The sequence below is a fragment of the Populus alba genome, chromosome 12 (genome assembly GCF_005239225.2).
Source record: "Populus alba chromosome 12, ASM523922v2, whole genome shotgun sequence".
In the NCBI taxonomy this organism is placed as follows: Eukaryota; Viridiplantae; Streptophyta; class Magnoliopsida; order Malpighiales; family Salicaceae; genus Populus; species Populus alba.
In genome coordinates this window covers 9107158-9124366 of record NC_133295.1, presented here as the reverse complement: position 1 = coordinate 9124366, position 17209 = coordinate 9107158, and the positions used below count along the sequence as shown (strand labels likewise).

Sequence of the window (17209 nt, the reverse complement as noted above, 5' to 3'; positions counted from 1 at the left end):
TTGCCTATGATATTTCTGACAATGCTTTCATTTTTATTTTACTTTTTGCATAAATAAACAACATATCTATGTGGTGAAACCGAAAGTATAATAAGTAAGGGTGTTGGGAAACTTGTTCTGTTAGCAGCACAGAATGTAAGTTTCTACCTCTTCATCTGAAAATTTGTTTTAATTAACTATATATTTTAATTTCTGTGATGCTTGATTAATTAATTTGTATTCTGATTAATTGTTGGTGGTATTAATTATGTTTGTTTGTGTTTGTTTGGTCATGTTTGTCTTCCTTAAATAAAATATTGTATTTGCATGCAACCGAACATGTTGTTTACCACTGTGTTGGTATAATTAATTTTTATATTCAAACTAGTTCTTGAAGGCAGTTATTATTTTCTTTAGAAATTTTGATTTTTTTGCATTAACTAATGTGTGATGGAATTTTGAATGTTTGATTAGTTTATTAACCTGGATTTTGCTTCCTGTAAAATAGATGTAATGAAAAAGTTGCTCTCCCTCAAACCTACAAAAAAAAAGGTAATGAAAGATGTTGGGGAAACATTATCAAATTGTTAAAGAATGTTACACCTTCTCCAACTTGGTCAAAAATTAAAGTAAAAAAGGAAAAAGAAATTCTTTCATAAAAAAATAAAGAATAACGACCCAGTTCCTTGTCTGGAAAAAAAATCTAAGCTCTTGGTACTTCTCCTGCCAACTAAGCTTTACTTGATTCTAAGATCCACCGGGCCAAAAACTACCAGGTCATAGTGTGGAAGTTACAGCTAGTTTGCATCACAAGTGCCTCATAGAAACCAATGGGTGCAAACTGGTGATTCCAATTCAGGAGTCTAGAAATTACACTACAGGAATTTATGCTCTTTCTTGCTGGTCTTCTGAACACAATACATCGAGTGGTGATCATTTTATTGAACTCAGCAGCTAGTTGTCTGTTCGAGTTTTTGTTTTACTTATTAGCAGAAATCAGCAAGAGAAACTAACCTTGTCAGATGATGATTCCTGAGTTCTCTATTTTTTGTCTTGATGGACCCTCGAGTTTAAGCAGCTTGGTGAACTGCAAACAAATCAACAACTTCAACAGATTTTTCGACCATTATTGTTCTGGTTCTTATGAAAGGCGAAAAGAGTTTGATTCTTTGCACAAGCTTCGGCGTATTTCACCCTAAACTCAAGGGCTGACTTCTGAGTTCTTAGGCAAGAGATGGAAGATCACATGAATATATTTTTAAGGATGGAAACATACCTGAGATGTCTTTAATTCCAGTTCTTCCCATTCCAAAGACGGGTTGCTTCCTTTTACTATCCCCGTCCCGGCATAGATCAATGCACCAAGACCCTAGAATCCAAAAATGGTCAGCACCAAGATTTTTTCATGGCATGATAACAGATGAGATGGATAGTAGCAAAGATATTCACACAATTATGAGACTCTTTTCTTCTATTTATAGGGAAGCTAATAACGAGACTCATTCAAATTGCAGCCAGTGAGGAACATAGCTCACCTTTTCTACCAAAGCTGATCTAATGCCAACAGCAAACTCACTTTCTCCTCCTCCAAACCAACCAACAGGCCCAGCATACATCCCTCGATCAAATACTTCTGGACAACATATTTTGAATGAGTACCAAACAAACCTTAATCAAGCAGAGTCAGTAACACACCACCCAGAATTGATTAGTTACAGCATGTGTAGCCAGGTAAATAGTGAGTTTTCTTGTGATGAGAAGAACAGTTAATGGATAATTCAGAATGACGAATTGCGAAAAGCATATCATATGGTTCCGAGTTCTTTTTATTAAATTAAGAGAGTGCAAAAGCAATTCAATCCAAATACAACAATAGGAATGACACATGCATATACCAGTTTCTGCGATTAAAAGTCGAGCCTCTTCTGTGGGAAATCCACAAACTGCTGGAGTAGGGTGAAGAGAAGACAAGATATTAAACTGAAAAACAAATAGAAAATGGATTTATGATATATCCAAATAATGAGGATAAGGAATATAGGCAATCAATCTGAAACCATCTTCAGGATTGTTTTTAAGAACCAAACTTCATATTAATGAAAAAAATCAAGTCTGGAAACCAAGCATCAATCAAATATATTTGCTTATCCAAGACTGAGATGGATAGAACTGTGTTAGTCGCACCTCATCATCTTCACTTCTTAACTCGCCTGCCAATCGTGCATACAAGTGTTGAACTCTATGGAGTTTTCTTATAGCTTTGTTTGGTTCAACAACTATCCTGTCACATACAGCCTGCAATAGAATAGGGTAAGAGTCGTAGGATTTTCTTTTAATTTCGTTTTGAAAGGAATTTCAAGAATTGCAAAGAAGACCTGCTCCAAGTACCAAGTTGGAAATGAAAAAGGCACAGCAGCACTTCTTCACAATGCACTCTCTATAAGAGAGGTCGTCAGTTGGACTTGAAACAGTACATTAACTCTCCTTTAATACTATAATTTAACACTTCTTATTTTTATTCGATAGAGCAAGAGAATGTAAAAGTCAAATAACAACGATCTCATTCACTTCCTCTCTTATACTTTTCAAAATTAATTTCCTCCTGGGCCTTTTCCCTGTGGGAGCTTTCTCCCCATTTCAGAAGCCCAACATATCCAGACTGGTATCAGTGAAGAACATACTAACTTTCTGATGCATCTCATTTACATCAGTAGGTGTGAGTCACTGATAATCTGAGCAGCCTTGATCAACTACAATAATCAGCACAAAATCTCACTACATTGCTTCTGTCCATATCTGGTAAAGTTCTGACTACTTGAAAATTACAATGCATAGCTGAAACATTTCCAATTTTATCTCACTTATACGAGGGACTTTCACTTGCACTTAATGATCAATACAAGGGAAACATTTATCAAATTGTTCCTTGGTGGCAACCCTCAAGGACTAGGGAAAGAAGACTCGATAAGCTTGGCAGTAAAATTAGAAACATATTCTCATTATGGGAGGTGGCAATACTAAATCTTTGTTTCCACCAAATGAGCTCCAAAAACACAAGGAAAGATGCAAGAGAGGATTGAGTAAGAGATATATGTCCCGCAATCTTCCAGTGTCATAAACATAAAATGTTAGTGACAAGAGACCTAGAAAGCAAGCTCACCTCTAATTTTTTTCTTATGTTATCTCGTACTATCGTAAACTCGAGGTGGTCCTTGGGACTGGAAAATGAATGGTAAAAAATGCATCAGAACCTACAGATTGCCTGCTAGTTGGCCTCGTGCCATAATATTATACAAAATAATGATAGATCAATTTTATTAACAGCCTGGCCAATAAAATTACCTGGAAAGTAAATCAAGTTGTATTTGAAGATCTAAAGCCATGGATCCACCTCTAGCACGGGTTCCAGCCATAGCCTCACTACTTATTCCCAGGCAATTTCTGTGAAATAGTTGCTCTGGCTATTCATAAAGTTCGTACAAGTCAAGACTAGAAGAGAGCACTTCATCTTAGAATTGTTCATGGAAAGTTAATAACTTAAAAGAATGATAAAGAAATCTGAACAGTTAGAGTAGAGGACTCAAAAGGCATAACTATAACTTCAAAATCAAGAAAAATTTTGAAAAGTGTGGTTTCCAGAGGGAAAACAGAGGGCCTAATAAAGGCCAACCATACATGCAGATTCTGTAAGGAGAATGCATAAACAACTGAGAAACCTATTTACTATATATAAAGATTCATGATCAAACTTGCCGTGTTCCCAATAAATGCAGGGGCATTGGGCGGCTGAAGACAAAATTGATAAGCATTTTCCCCTTCGACCTGTGAGTACATTCCAAGCATTGTAGTTACTAATTACAATGCATTATAGAGTGATGATTCAATTAATATACAGAATAGTACAAGGATAAAGAGCACCTGCAGGCAAGCCAACCATGCTATAGGATCGATGTCATTAGCAATTACAATTTTGCTACTACGTGCGAGTACAACCTGATTTTCAAGTCAAGATTCATTGATCAAAGAGCAAGCTAGGATTATATACGGTTAAAGGGAGAATTATACATGAGATAAATTGCAAAAAAAAAAAACCAAGATATTCAATTAATATTATAGATGATCAATTAATGCCTGAAAAAAGGTTTTATATATATATATATATATGGAGTAGGCTCGTTCAAATACCTTAGCAAGTGGTGAGCTGCTTCGATTGATGATTTGCAAAGCTCTCTCAACAGCAAGATCCCAGTACATCTTGCTGGGAATGTGACTAGTGCTTATAATGAATGATCTAGTTACTTCTTTACTTAACTTTACCACATTTGAAGAGATCTGCATTGTTTCAGACAGGTTAATTACTTAATATTGTGTGGTTGAAGAAAGAATAAATTAAGCATGCAAATGTATGGTAATGGTACGCAGCAGAGACCTGAGTCATGGTAGCTTCAACAGCATCCACAGCCTGTTCCCATGTCCATGAAAATGCATTATCCCATGCAATGGTTGTGGCAAGCATGGAACACCCATCTAGCTCGTCCAACTCAACCTGTCATTTTCAGCACCAGGTCTTATAACTACTGACAAGAAGGGGGAAAAGAAGGACTCTAGGCACAGAGATTATATATATATATATATATATATGGAAGAAAACAATTGCTAGCTCTACCTGAGGAATGATGAAGTAAAATGAGCCAAAAGGTTCCCATTCAGATGATATGTTAGCCCTTGCATCAAAGCGGATAGCTCCATAAGCACGAATCAGTGGACAATTGGCAGAGAGGAACCTTCATTTTTAAGAAAACAAGCTAATTAGCAGAAATATATATGACTGCTTCAACATTACATGTATGCATACCTCTTTATGGACTTCCAGTCATTGTAACAAAATGGATGATCATTCCTGAAAAGGACAGCAGAGCCCACACCAGCCACACTGACCACATTATTGGACTTTTGATAGCCATTTCCGTTGGTTACCTCCGTGAAATCTTTGCTTTGTCTTCGACCAGAGAAGAAACAGCGTGGATGAATCTGGTGCTGAGAGTGTAGCCAATCAATTGCTTCAATCTGCTGTTGGATTGGCACCTTTTTTTCAATCACATCGTAAGATATTAGCTTTAGGAAGAAAAATCCCATTTACCTCCTTCCAGATTTCAACCCAAAACAATAATATGATAAAAACCGAATTAATTGCCACATACATATGCCTCAATAGTCTTTCTTGCACGTACTATTTGTTTGCAATATATAAACATTCGCCCCATTAACTCGATATTTAAGTTGCTACCACAGTATCCAACACCATTACTGAATGTAAGCGATAAATTAACCCAAGTAATTCTAAGCTTTTCTGTTCTCATAACAAAATGATGTTCTCTATGCGGAATGGCTGATACATGAAAATTCTAGCATATCTTATCCTTTTAGAAAAAAGGTAAGAAAACGTGTGATCTTTTAAATTTTATAATTTCTCATTATATTTTTGTCATAAAACTTATCGATCTGATACTTAATCATAAAACGCTAAGATGCATGCTTTCGCTGGAAAAAAGATCATTCATTTTCAATCAGACTGTGCAAGGGAGCATGATGACTTTTTAGATACCATTCCCTTCCGCCGGCTGCCTGGCTTATCACTCTTCTTCTTCTTCTTCTTCTTCTAATTTGAGTTTATTTATTTATTTATTTCTAAAAGCAAAAGGCAACACAGGATAAGAAGCAATGGCAGTCAAGTCAATGACAACCAACCACGTGGCACATAAGTAAGAATTTCCCCAGCAACGGATCATCACCCCTGACCCTATCCCGTTAGCCCATGTTCATTCAGATAATAAAACACGCACCTTAATCTCCATTGAAGAACTACTACTACTACTACTACTCTCTACCCTCTTTACACCATATTATGCTGAAGCAGAGATAGTGTAGAGAAGAAATGAGTTGAGTATACCTGGAGACGTAAGATTCCTGAAGTGAAAAGAGGAGGATTGGCTTTCATTTCAGAAATCGCCAAATTGAGGGTGTCCGTAGCCAAAGCAGGGGATGTAACTGCTGGAAATGTACGAGTCTCGATGCTGCCAATAGGGACTCTGTCTCTGGGGTTTCCTTGGCAGCCATTCATGGATGCAACCACTGAACATGGCTTGTGATGATAGCATCTCTGTACAATCAAATATGATACATAAAGTAACAACATTTCGAGATTCTATCTTGAAATAAGCTTGCAAACAACTTAGCGGCATTATAATTCCATCAAGAACTACAAATCATGCTTTAGCTGTGAAGAAATGATAGTGGACCGGGTGGCTTACGTGGTAGAAAAGATGAAGAGATTGCCTTCTGGAAACTGGTTGGGCTGCGATGCTGTACTTAATTGATTCCAGATCCATAAAATGTGCAAGGCTGTGCCTTGCTAGAGTAGCGGTTGCCATGAGATGGGAGATGGACAGGGAGAGGTTTAGCGATTTCCACGGGACCGATACTTACCAAAAAAAAAAGATTTCCACGGGACCAAGCAGTCGCATGCTTTGTTCCTCTGTGAAAGATAGGATTTTATATTCGGATTATATATATATATATATATATATATATCAACACCTATATATTTTTATATTAAAAAAATTAATCTCTTAGACATAATAATGCATGCAAATAATAAACTATTAGATATGAACTATATTTATTTTTGTGTTGTAAAAGTGTTTTTTAAAAAAATTTAAAATTTATTTTATATTTTTCTTTACTTTAAATTAATATATTTTTAGTGTTTTCATATTATTTTAATGCATTGATATCAAAAATAATTTTTAAAAAAATAAAAATATATATCATTTTAATGCATTTTCAAGTACAAACGCTTTGAAAAGTAACCACAACCACATTTTCAAATAGGCTTATGATGTCAAATCTTTGTTGCAGGCTGAGCAAATGATTTTTTTTATATATATAGTAATAGTGGTAATAAAAAAAATGAAAAAAAAAACAATATAAAAAAAAAATTCATGTCTGAGCTTATCCTGATTTTCAACAACTCAATGTTAATTAATAGAAGAACAACCATAAAAAGTAAAATTTCAAAAAAAAAAAAAAAAGCATCATCTTAAAAAAATGAGGGGAAACTAAGAAAATTCAGACTAACTTTCTAGACCTAGTCTAATCTTAAAAATTTACGGCTCATTAAATACTAGACCCAAGTTTAATCAATAAGTTTAATTATCAATGAATTTAATCTTCAAGGATGAAATCATTGAAAAACTATTAATAAAAAAACAACAAAAAAAATGAAGAGAAAATTTGAGAGAAAAACATCTAAGAATGATGACATTTTAAAATAAAAATAAAAAATAAACACCTGAGGGTTATTCTAATCATATAATTCTTTTTATTTGTAATCAAATTATTCTAGTCATATAATTTGAATCGCGAGTTGAAGAAATATCTTGTGTTGACTTAGCTCTAAAACAGGTTTTTATATTTTTTATTTATTTATTTTCGGTATCCAAACATTATTTTTTGTTTAAAAAAACAATCCAGCTTCACAGCAAAGTGAGAGCCACATATTTATATACATACACATACAAACAAGATAATTGACCCATGCCAAACTCTTTCTTAACTTGAATAATAAAAACAAAAACAAAAACAAACCAAGAAAATAAGATCATTTCTTAACATTAATCTACTTTTTTAGACAAGATAAAAACTTGAAAGGATTTCAATGGGACTTTCCTCATTGAATGATTTATTAATATCAAGATCAATTTTTATCAGAATGTGATAAATCAAAATATTTTTTTTTTCATCATTGTAGTTTAATTATCTTTTCTTTTCTCTCTCAAATCTAGTGACTGGAATGTAAATAAAATAAAGTCTTAAACTAAATTGTATAATCTTAAAAGTAAAGGGATAAAAAAAAATCTGAACAAATTTTAAATCTAAAGGTGTTGACACCAATATTTAAAAAAAAAAAATATATATATATATATGTCATTTCACCAGATTTTTAATTTTAGTCCTTTAATTTCTAGTTTTTTGCAAATATATATATATATATATATATATATATATATATATATATATATATATAACTCAATGTAATAATATTTTCTTGGACTTCCATAGCATGAAAAAAAGCAAAAATCATCAAATCAAATTCCTAATCAATTCAATCTTGATCGAATTGGTGGGGGGTGAATAAAGGAGTATCCAGTACCTTAGGTCCGATAACTAAAGACAACATATTTGTTTTCTTTGCCACACCTACTGAAAACCCTGCATTGCCAACCCGGACACCTGACAATTTCAGACATTGATAGTGTCCTTAACGACAGGAAAAATATATGGCCAGCCAGTTCATAAATATATATAAATGATATAAAAATTGAAGCAATGAAAAAAAAAATTTGTAAAAATTCTATAAAAAAAAAAAGAAATCGAAACCTCTAAGTAGAGGTTATTATTTTCGGTCCAGTTTGGTTTGATTTGATTTTTATCAAAAAAAATAACCAAATCAAATTTTTTTAAAAAAAAAAAAAAAAACGAAACCAGTTTAAATCAGTTTGGGTCCGGATGAATTTTTTTGATTTCAGGTTTAAAAAATCAAAACCGAACTGAACCAATCGGTTTTTTTTTTTTTTAATTTTGATCGTTTTTTTTCACGATTTGATTTTTTTAGTTATTTGTTTTTCCGGTTTTCTTGATTATACTCTCAATTTCATTCTTGACTTTTTTATAGTTTGATATAGTTAAAATCAAGTCTTTATTTTTTTTTTATTTTTATCTTTTTCTTGGTTCTCTCCATATTTAACATATAAAATCATGAAATAACTTAAATATCCTTAAAATCAATAATCTTCAACCTAATTTATTATCTCTTTACTATAATTATTTTTAAATATTTAAAATAAAATAAATAAATTTAATATTTAATATTTTAATTATCTATAAAAAAAATTTAAGTTTTTTTTTTTGAAGGTTGATGGCTAATTGTGGCTTTCAGGAGTTGATATGGGCCTAGATGCAATGGTATCAAAAAAAATCAACGGACCACAATCAGGTTTTTGACCGGATTTTACCAGGTCAACCAAGTCGCCGGGTCATATTAGGTTTTTTCTTTCCCTGTTTTTTTTAACCCGATCTGGTTCTAGCTTTGGTTGACCTACCGGGCCGAGCCGGGTTTCAAAATCATGGTTTAAAGTTAAGTCCAATTTATTTTTATGTTTCAAAAATATTTTTAAAAAGATTTGAAATTTTTTATTTTTAATTAATATTTTTTTAGTATTTTTAGATTATTTTGATGCTCTAATATTAAAAATAATTTTTTAAAAATAAAAAAAATATTATTTTAATATATTTATAAGTGAAAAATATTTTGAAAAGTAACTATAATTACATTTTGATGTTTAGTGTGAGTGGTGTGAAGATTATTTTTCAAATTGATTTTTATTTAAAAATATATTAAAATAATATATATATTTTTATTTTTTAAATTAAAAAACCATAAAAAAAAATTAATTTAAAATTAAAAAAGCCTAATTTTTTTAAAAAAGAAGTTAAACCACAATGCCATACTAACTCCTCCCTCTGCTCTCTGGCCGCCCAGCAACCCACGTTACCCCTAAATTCCAGCGTGGCACTCGTTCCTGCTTCCTCACGACCCACCCTTCACCGTTCACCTACCTCCAGCGCCAGTTATTAACGGCTCCTATTTTTTTTTTTTTTTTTTAACGGCTCCTATTTTACATACTTCTGACCGGTGCGTGAATTTAAATCCTATAAAGGAGGGGTATAACTGTAATCTCATAGAATGCTTTGAAATGAAGAAGCTGTGACTGTGACCCTGCTGGACACATGTTCCCGAAGTAACTGCCCCGATGCAATCGCTTCAAGGAATTATCCAGAGTGGCTGGCGCCAGATAAGCCCTCATTGTTACTGTCACGTATCCCAATCAATTGGTAGTCATGAGAATATAGCGAATATTAAAGTGAGCGCTACTGTAGAGGATAAGAAACCGTTATTTTATCCTTTTGTTTTTTAATTTGTTTTTGATGTGCTTTTTTTTTTAGTAAACTAAATTTGTGATATTGTACTTCTACCCTTTTAATTTAGATTTTACCGATATTACTACCATAAGTTAAAAAGCATTTCAATCTCACCTTTTATTACAAAGGGTGTTTCATGGTTGTTTAAAGTATTTTTTTAAAAATATATTAAAATGATATTTTTAAAATTATTTTTAATACTAACACATTAAAATAATATAAAAATATAAAAAATAATTTTAAATAAAAATAAAATTTAATTTAAAAAATATAAATTCAATGTGTTTTCAAATACTGTCTAAATTACTTATGAAAAACAAGCTCTAATTCATATTTATTTCAGTTTTTACAATTTTTTCTGAAGTAATACAAATTTCTTTATGATATCATAGTAATGGTTAAGGGTAATACTGAAACCAGAAGTGTAAGTATCAGGATAGATGTATAATATTGCTTAAGTACAGGGAAAAAGCGAAGTTTATCCCTGTTTTTTTTTTTTTTTTTGTTTTGAATCAGTAGTTCATCACAGAGTACAGACTGGAGAGTGTCAGGAGAGAGAGTAAAGAGTAGAGAGAGAGAGAGAGGAGGGAGAAAGGCAAGGAAAGGAAAATAAAAAGAAGCAGCCGGCTTAGATAGATCACAGACGCATCTGTTGTTGCTTTATCCGGTGTCTATACTTGCTGAACAGACGGGCGGTAATCTCTCTCACTTTTTTTCTTACTTAATTTAATTCAATCAAAGCTGAAATTGATGATGTTGGAAAATGGTAAAACATGTTTGGAGAAAAAGGAAATGATAGATTTAGGGTTTTGAAGAAGCACATTTGAGAGGTAACATACAGATCTGGTTCAAATCCTTAATGTTTTCTCGCTATTCCTTGGAGCACAACTTTTAGCTGCTTCCCTTTGCGGGTGTGCTCTAACCTGTAGGGTTACGTAATAATGGATAACAGTGGTGGGTTTCTGAATTGCACGCTATCATTTCATTTTCTTAAAGAGACATGGTGGGTTTCTGTTCCTGTTTGTTTTTGCAGCAATGGGGAGAAAATCACCTGCGAAATGGATAAAGACTGTTTTGTTTGGAAAGAAGTCTTCCAAATCTCTTATTGTCAAAGGAAGGGAGGTAATTAATTTATTTTAATGCCAACTTACTTCTTTCTAATAGCCTTCTGTTTGACAACCTTTCAATCTATCCATCAAGCTATGGGATTGCTTTAGCTCTCTCTCCCCCTCTACTTAGTCTGTTAAGCTATAAAAGGCTGTCTTAACCTTAAGCTTATTCAAAAACCATTCAATCCATAAGCTTAAGTTGTGATAAGCTTTTATGTTGGAACAAAATCATAGGTACTAAATCCTGTTTTCTAACTTTGATCATTATGTGCAGAGAACTGTGAATGACAAAGAGACATTGGTTGCTGTCAGAGCTGTGGAAGCTGATGTGACCTCAGTTCCTCCGGTGATCATAACAGCCCCCACTACCACTAATATCACTGAAAGGATGTTAGAGCCGGAGAGCAGGGAAACTACAGAATCACCACGTGATGGAGGTATATTGTCAACTGGAAATCAAGATGCAAATCATTCTCAATTATACACTCCTGATGCTCCTCCATCTGATGCTGACAAAATAAGGCTTGATGAAGCTGCAACAATGGCACAAGCCGCATTTAGGGGTTACTTGGTAATTTTCTCTTATCTTATTATCATCGCCATGGATATTTATCTAGGTCGTTGCAACATTATTAAAATTGCGTCTCTTGCTTTTGGCGATGGTTGTGCGGTAACTGTTTTCAAGTGATTGTGTGGGATAGGATAGATATCTGTTTCTTATAGTGGCTGTGGCAGTTTTGCCAGCTGCACAAGCACAATTGCCTTGAGATTAGATACAGTTTATATGGATCCTTTCCTTTGGCTTATCATTTTGTTCACATGGGTCTTTGCTTTGTGAAAAAAAGGCTATTGAACCTTGCAAAGCTGGCTGGGTTGTAAAGCATTAGCTTGCAGTGTGCAGATAGGTGCACTACTGGGGCTGTTCTCATGGACCTTGAGGGTCCGACTGACTTGGTACCAGGTATGCATGGTTGCTCAGTTACCTGCAGTTTTCCTAGTCCAAGCCCAAAGGTTGATGGCTAATTGTGGCTTTCAGGGAGTTGATATGGGCCTAGATGCAATGGTCTCATGCCCTAATGTGTTGTATAGCAAGCATGAGGGGTGGCATTAACTAAATCTCTAATTGATGTAATGATTCTCAGTTGATATTCTATCCATTTCATGTTGTAGCTGTTGCAATATGTCTTTTTTTTTTTTTTTTTTCTCCCGGACTCAAGGCATGTGAAAGCATGTTTGTGTGGAGGTCATGCAGTCCCTGATATAAGTTTGTTTTTGTGAAGGCTCGCCGGGCATTTCGGGCTCTTAAAGGCATAATAAGGCTTCAGGCTCTTATCCGTGGACACTTAGTTAGAAGGCAAGCTGTTGCTACTCTCTGCTGTGTGCTCGGAGTTGTCAAGTTACAGGCTCTTGCTCGAGGAAGAATGGTTAGGAATTCAGAGATTGGCTATGAGGTTCATAAACTATGCAGCCAAGTAAAACTGCTGGTAAATTCTTGGAAAACCAAATCGATTGTTGCTTCTTCTGTCTTATGTAACGGCCCTTGAAAGAGCTCAATTGCACATACCCCGGTCATTTAGGAGGAAGGGCCTGAATAAGCTTTTTGCCCGATAGGACTGAATCAATCGCAACACAGGGGAGTCCTTAATTGAGTATGAGTCCCCGGGTATGCTTTTCCAAGTCCAAGTGTTCGAAGGAGGAGAGCTCCCTTTAAGAAAAAGGAGAAAATATCTTTCTTCTTGATTACCACTTTTAGAATTATGGGTTTAGGGCACCCATTTCAGTACCTCTTTTAGAATTATATGGTATTTGATCAAGCATATGAATTTAGTTTTGTTCTTTGTTTTTGCACTTTGGGTGGACTTGTAATGCTTCTAAATGGTGTGTGCCTGTAGTGTAAGCTCAGAGTTAAAACCTCTTTCTTAAAGAATGTATATAATTAGTAATAACAAATAATCAGCCTTATTGTTTAAAAATTTAGACCATTAAATTACTGTAACTTACAACAATTTATTATTGTAAGGTTTCACCCATTCTCAAGGCTACAAAAGTTTCAGGTTTTCAACTCTGTTTATTTCGTCACTTATATCGTGTGGAAATCTTAGATTAGACTATTGTACCCATGCATTCCTTTTCAAGTTTCATGAAAATATATAATGCGCAGGACACAGTTGTGTAACATGACAAATGAATACAAGTATGGTTTGTTTTGATTGCAGTTCTTCCTAGTGTAGTGAACTTAACAAGTTTGGAAGAAACTACACGAGGTTTAGTGAACATATCATCATTTAATGACATTCGGAATCATATTGCTTACTGTATTTCTGAATAATAATTGTTGAGGCTTCAATTCCTTTAATTTTCTTATTTATCCCGTAACTAATCAAATTATATTGTTGCTATTTTTGCTTGTTCTGCTTTTCATCATTAACTCTTCTTCCATCCATGTATCAGGAGGGCAAGCTTGCAGATTCTAGTGGAGTTGGTATACAAATGGCCAAGCTGTCATCAAATGCTTTTGTTCGCAAGGTATGAATAGAACAATGATTTGATTATATTTATTGCATAGTGGCTTAGTTGTGTACAGAAGAAGCTTCTCACCTAGGACAAATTAAGAATAGCCCCATGATGTACATTCTATGTGTTTGTGATTTTATTTATTTGATTGTCATTCCAGTGATAAAGAGCTCCTTGTGGCTACAAATAGAATCAACAAAAACCTTATTTAAACCAGATACTGTTAGGACTTGTGTAAGTGCTTATTCTTGTTGATAACAACCGACTCTTCTCTAGGAGATATAAGAACAACCACCTTGATAAGTTAATGGAAGGAACTGTGATTTGGTTTTATCTATCCACTTACTTCTGATACATGAAACATAAATCAGCAACATGAGCACCAAGGGTGCAGCAGCCAGTGATGAAATGCAATGGAAAATTCCAAATTCATTTCCTATACATCAGATGAACCATAATTCATGCATAATACTTAAGCATTCATGAGTAGTGAAAACTATCCATAATGCCTTGGATATACAGTTATAACTTCCAATCCCTCGGAGGGTTGAGAGTATATTCTCCCCTTCAATTGCTCTTTCCTTTTGCCCTCCACTAAACCCAAACCATTGTGTATAAAATCCCATTTTTCTTAATTTTCTGTAATAAAACAAAAAGGCCCAATTTTCCTAGCATTAAGGTCATGATTCACTGAATCTCATTTATTTGTGATCTTATAAAGATACCTGTAAGAAATGGTTTACAATATTTTCCTGAGAAACTCTTTAGTCAGGGTTGACATTCACATAGTTTTTGTAATTATATCTGTCAAGCTTTGTTTTCTAGGCATGAAAATATTTGATTAAAGGGATACCTATCCTCAAAATTCAATTGTTTTCAAGGCTGTTATTTGCAAAATTTGGGAATTTCAGACACCATCTTTAGTGATATAAAATGTCATGAATATCATCAATTCATCATGCAAACCTTTTTTTCTTTTGTGAGATCCTGGAGGAACAGTTCATTTCTCTCCTCTGTTACATGGAAAGGGGAAAAGGGTTGCATCTTGCATGTAACTTGATTTTATCTGCATGCAGTGCTTTCTGTCATACAAAAAATTGAAATAAACATGAAAGGTCCAGTAAGAATATTTCTGGTGCTTGCACTGGGATCAGGGATATTTAACAGTGATCAGTTAGAAAACATGCATGAATTTTAATAACACCCTTTCCATTTGATCTCTGATGGGACTGTTTTCCAGCTTCTTGCTCCATCACCTACTGTAATGCCTTTGCAACTCCCCTATGATTCCATGGAACCAAACTCAGTTGCAAACTGGTTAGAGTGCTGGTCAGCATCCTGTTTCTGGAAACCAGTTCCCCAACCAAAAAAAATTACGTGCTCAAAAACTCAGAGAAAGCAGAGTAATGGTCAAATAGTGGAAGCTGAAACTGGTAGGCCGAAGCGCAGTGTTCGGAGGGTCCCTGCTGCAAATGTTGACAGTACCTCAGTACAAGCAGCCTCTGAATTTGAGAAACCCAAGCGCAATTTGAGGAAAGTTTCAAGCCATCCAGCTGATTCAGCAGAAAATTCACAGATTGAGCTTGAAAAGGTAAAGCGCAGCTTAAGAAAGGTTAACAACCCCATTATAGAAAACTCTGCTCATTCAGAGGTTGAAACTGAAAAGCCAAAGCAAGGTCAGGAAAAGGTATCCGGCACTTCAGGTGATAATGTTTTGGGATGGAGTGTAATTAATTCAGCTGAGAAGATGAAGAAAGAAGCTACCTTGACAACATCCAATGTACCTGATGTGGTGAAGAATGATCCAAACTTGATGTCCAAGTTGCCTGATGCAGAGACAGCTGATGAACCTGTAGAAATGATCAAGGCATTGGAATCATCACATGACGATCAAGCTGTGGTAGAATCTAAAGCTTCAGTAGATACTGGTGGTATAGTTGAGAATATGCAAATAAATGGGAAGTCCAAACACCAGGATGATCCAACAATCAATGAAAATCACAAAACTGCCAAGAAACCTTCATTCACAATGAAACCAGAACGTGCCGAGAATGGCCTACAGAGCAGTCCTGCCCTCCCTAGCTACATGGCAGTAACTGAATCTGCAAAGGCAAAGCTGAGAATGCAAGGCTCCCCAAGATTTAGTCAAGATCGAGTTGAGAAAAATAACATTGCCCGTCGTCATTCTCTGCCCTCTTCAACTAATAGAAAAATCAGCTCCGAGTCCCCGAGGACACAAAGAGCAGTTCATGGTAGTGGCAAAGGAGGGAATAAGAGTGACAAGTCTTTATTGTCTTCAAGAGATGGAAATGGTATGAAATGTTTGCTTGCCCCTAAAATTACCGTGTCTTGTTTTTTCATGGATGCACGCTTGATTTTGTTGTGAAAATTATCGAGCAATTGTTGTGCAAGTTTTGGCCTCTGAGCATTAGAGTTTCTTTTTTTGGGATCAATCAGCTTGTATATCCTGTTTCAATGCTCCGAGTCCCTTTAAAATCTAATGCCATGTGAAATTGCACATCGGTTTGAGAAACTTCAGCTTAACCTGGAAGCTTATCTTATTGCTTTTTTATATATTTATATTTGGTAACTGTCCAATTTGTTATCAGAAGTACTAGTTAAACATTCTGTTTTCTATTTGACATGAGCTATTCCCCTTTTTTCTGAACTCTCAAGAGCTTATTTTTTTTAATGTACACTATGAATCTTAAGTATGATGTTCCCCCTCCCTTCTTTTTTTGTTATGCAGCTAAGGGAGCCCAACCAGAGTGGAAGAGGTAATTGTGGAACATTGGTCTTTAAAGGAAGCATAAGGTCTCTTATTTCATCAGCGGTTTTTCTTTTTATATCTTTGGTGCAAGATCATGGTGTAGCAGTGAAACGTGGTCTCTAGCCGGAAGGGGTGTGTTGGCTCTGAATTCTAGTTTTCTGCTGTGGCTGTTTGCGAGTGGATGTACATCATAGGTTTTTAATTTTCAACCTTGCTAAAATCGTACATTTAATTCTAAATTGTGCCTGGTTTTGACGTGATTTCTGGCAGTGCATAGTGTAATTTTCTATTTTTCTGTTGTTTTCTTTACAAAAGGCTTCTGTACCAAATTTTCTAGTGGATTTCTCTATCTTTAATACTTAATCAGAACTTTTCAAAGATCATTTAAATCTCTGCCTTTTGCCTCAACCAAATTCACACTTTTGCCAGATGTCAAATATCCATTTTAACTTGAAAGCTTAATGTGTTTGGTGCTGTTGTAGAGTATGTGGATTAACTAAATATTTTTGAAATTATGATTAGAACAAAATGCAATTTTAATCTCACTGCATGATACTCCTAAACAAACTATAGACTGAGAAGTATAAGTGGTTGGGTGTTTTAAAAATGATTCTATAAAAACTCATTTACATGTTCTCTAACGCAAGAGCTTTTTTAACATTTGATGCTTGTATAGGTTTATGTGGCAATTCTTCTATTCATTTAATTAGACATGGATGGTAGGATTTAAATTTATAGCCACTTGATTATTAAGGTTATTATCAAATAATTAACTCCTAAGTATAAATTGTTGAAC

At 34.4% G+C, this 17209-nt stretch overlaps 2 protein-coding genes across 4 annotated transcripts; one reads left to right on the top strand and one right to left on the bottom strand.

Annotated features, from left to right (window-relative positions):
- Positions 1 to 532: 532 nt before the first annotated feature.
- LOC118028988 (isochorismate synthase, chloroplastic) lies at positions 533 to 6528 on the bottom strand. 3 transcript variants are annotated; one of them, XM_073412881.1, is made up of 17 exons: positions 6492 to 6521; positions 6291 to 6456; positions 5930 to 6139; positions 4835 to 5064; positions 4646 to 4763; positions 4409 to 4525; positions 4165 to 4311; positions 3898 to 3972; positions 3729 to 3801; positions 3322 to 3436; positions 3140 to 3197; positions 2164 to 2274; positions 1875 to 1959; positions 1515 to 1612; positions 1256 to 1348; positions 994 to 1066; positions 533 to 887 (listed from the first exon to the last, which is right to left on the bottom strand). In XM_073412881.1, the coding sequence occupies exons 2-16, from the start codon at positions 6408 to 6410 to the stop codon at positions 998 to 1000; spliced, it is 1719 nt and encodes a 572-aa protein (XP_073268982.1). In that variant the 5' UTR covers positions 6411 to 6456; positions 6492 to 6521; the 3' UTR covers positions 533 to 887; positions 994 to 997. The 3 variants fall into 3 exon arrangements, with proteins under 3 accessions (XP_073268982.1, XP_073268981.1, XP_073268983.1); XM_073412880.1 differs by having other exon boundaries at positions 6291 to 6528; XM_073412882.1 differs by having other exon boundaries at positions 533 to 884; positions 6291 to 6528.
- A 3985-nt stretch (positions 6529 to 10513) lies between these two features.
- Positions 10514 to 16796, top strand: LOC118028989 (protein IQ-DOMAIN 31). Its single transcript, XM_035032747.2, has 7 exons — positions 10514 to 10715; positions 11054 to 11142; positions 11404 to 11700; positions 12410 to 12613; positions 13581 to 13655; positions 14884 to 15955; positions 16393 to 16796. Exons 2-7 carry the CDS (start codon positions 11056 to 11058, stop codon positions 16422 to 16424), a joined length of 1767 nt encoding a protein of 588 aa, XP_034888638.1. The 5' UTR covers positions 10514 to 10715; positions 11054 to 11055; the 3' UTR covers positions 16425 to 16796.
- The last annotated feature ends 413 nt before the right edge of the window (positions 16797 to 17209 follow it).

Coding starts and splice junctions, on each gene's coding strand:
- LOC118028989 (XM_035032747.2), top strand. CDS start 11,056: ATGGGGAGAAAATCACCTGCGAAATGGATAAAGACTGTTTTGTTTGGA. Junction 12,614..13,580: donor GCAGCCAAGTAAAACTGCTG/GTAAATTCTTGG, acceptor TCCATGTATCAG/GAGGGCAAGCTTGCAGATTC. Junction 13,656..14,883: donor CAAATGCTTTTGTTCGCAAG/GTATGAATAGAA, acceptor ACTGTTTTCCAG/CTTCTTGCTCCATCACCTAC.
- LOC118028988 (XM_073412880.1), bottom strand. CDS start 6,410: ATGGCAACCGCTACTCTAGCAAGGCACAGCCTTGCACATTTTATGGAT. Junction 6,140..6,290: donor CTCTTCATCTTTTCTACCAC/GTAAGCCACCCG, acceptor TTGATTGTACAG/AGATGCTATCATCACAAGCC. Junction 3,198..3,321: donor CAACTTGATTTACTTTCCAG/GTAATTTTATTG, acceptor TTCATTTTCCAG/TCCCAAGGACCACCTCGAGT.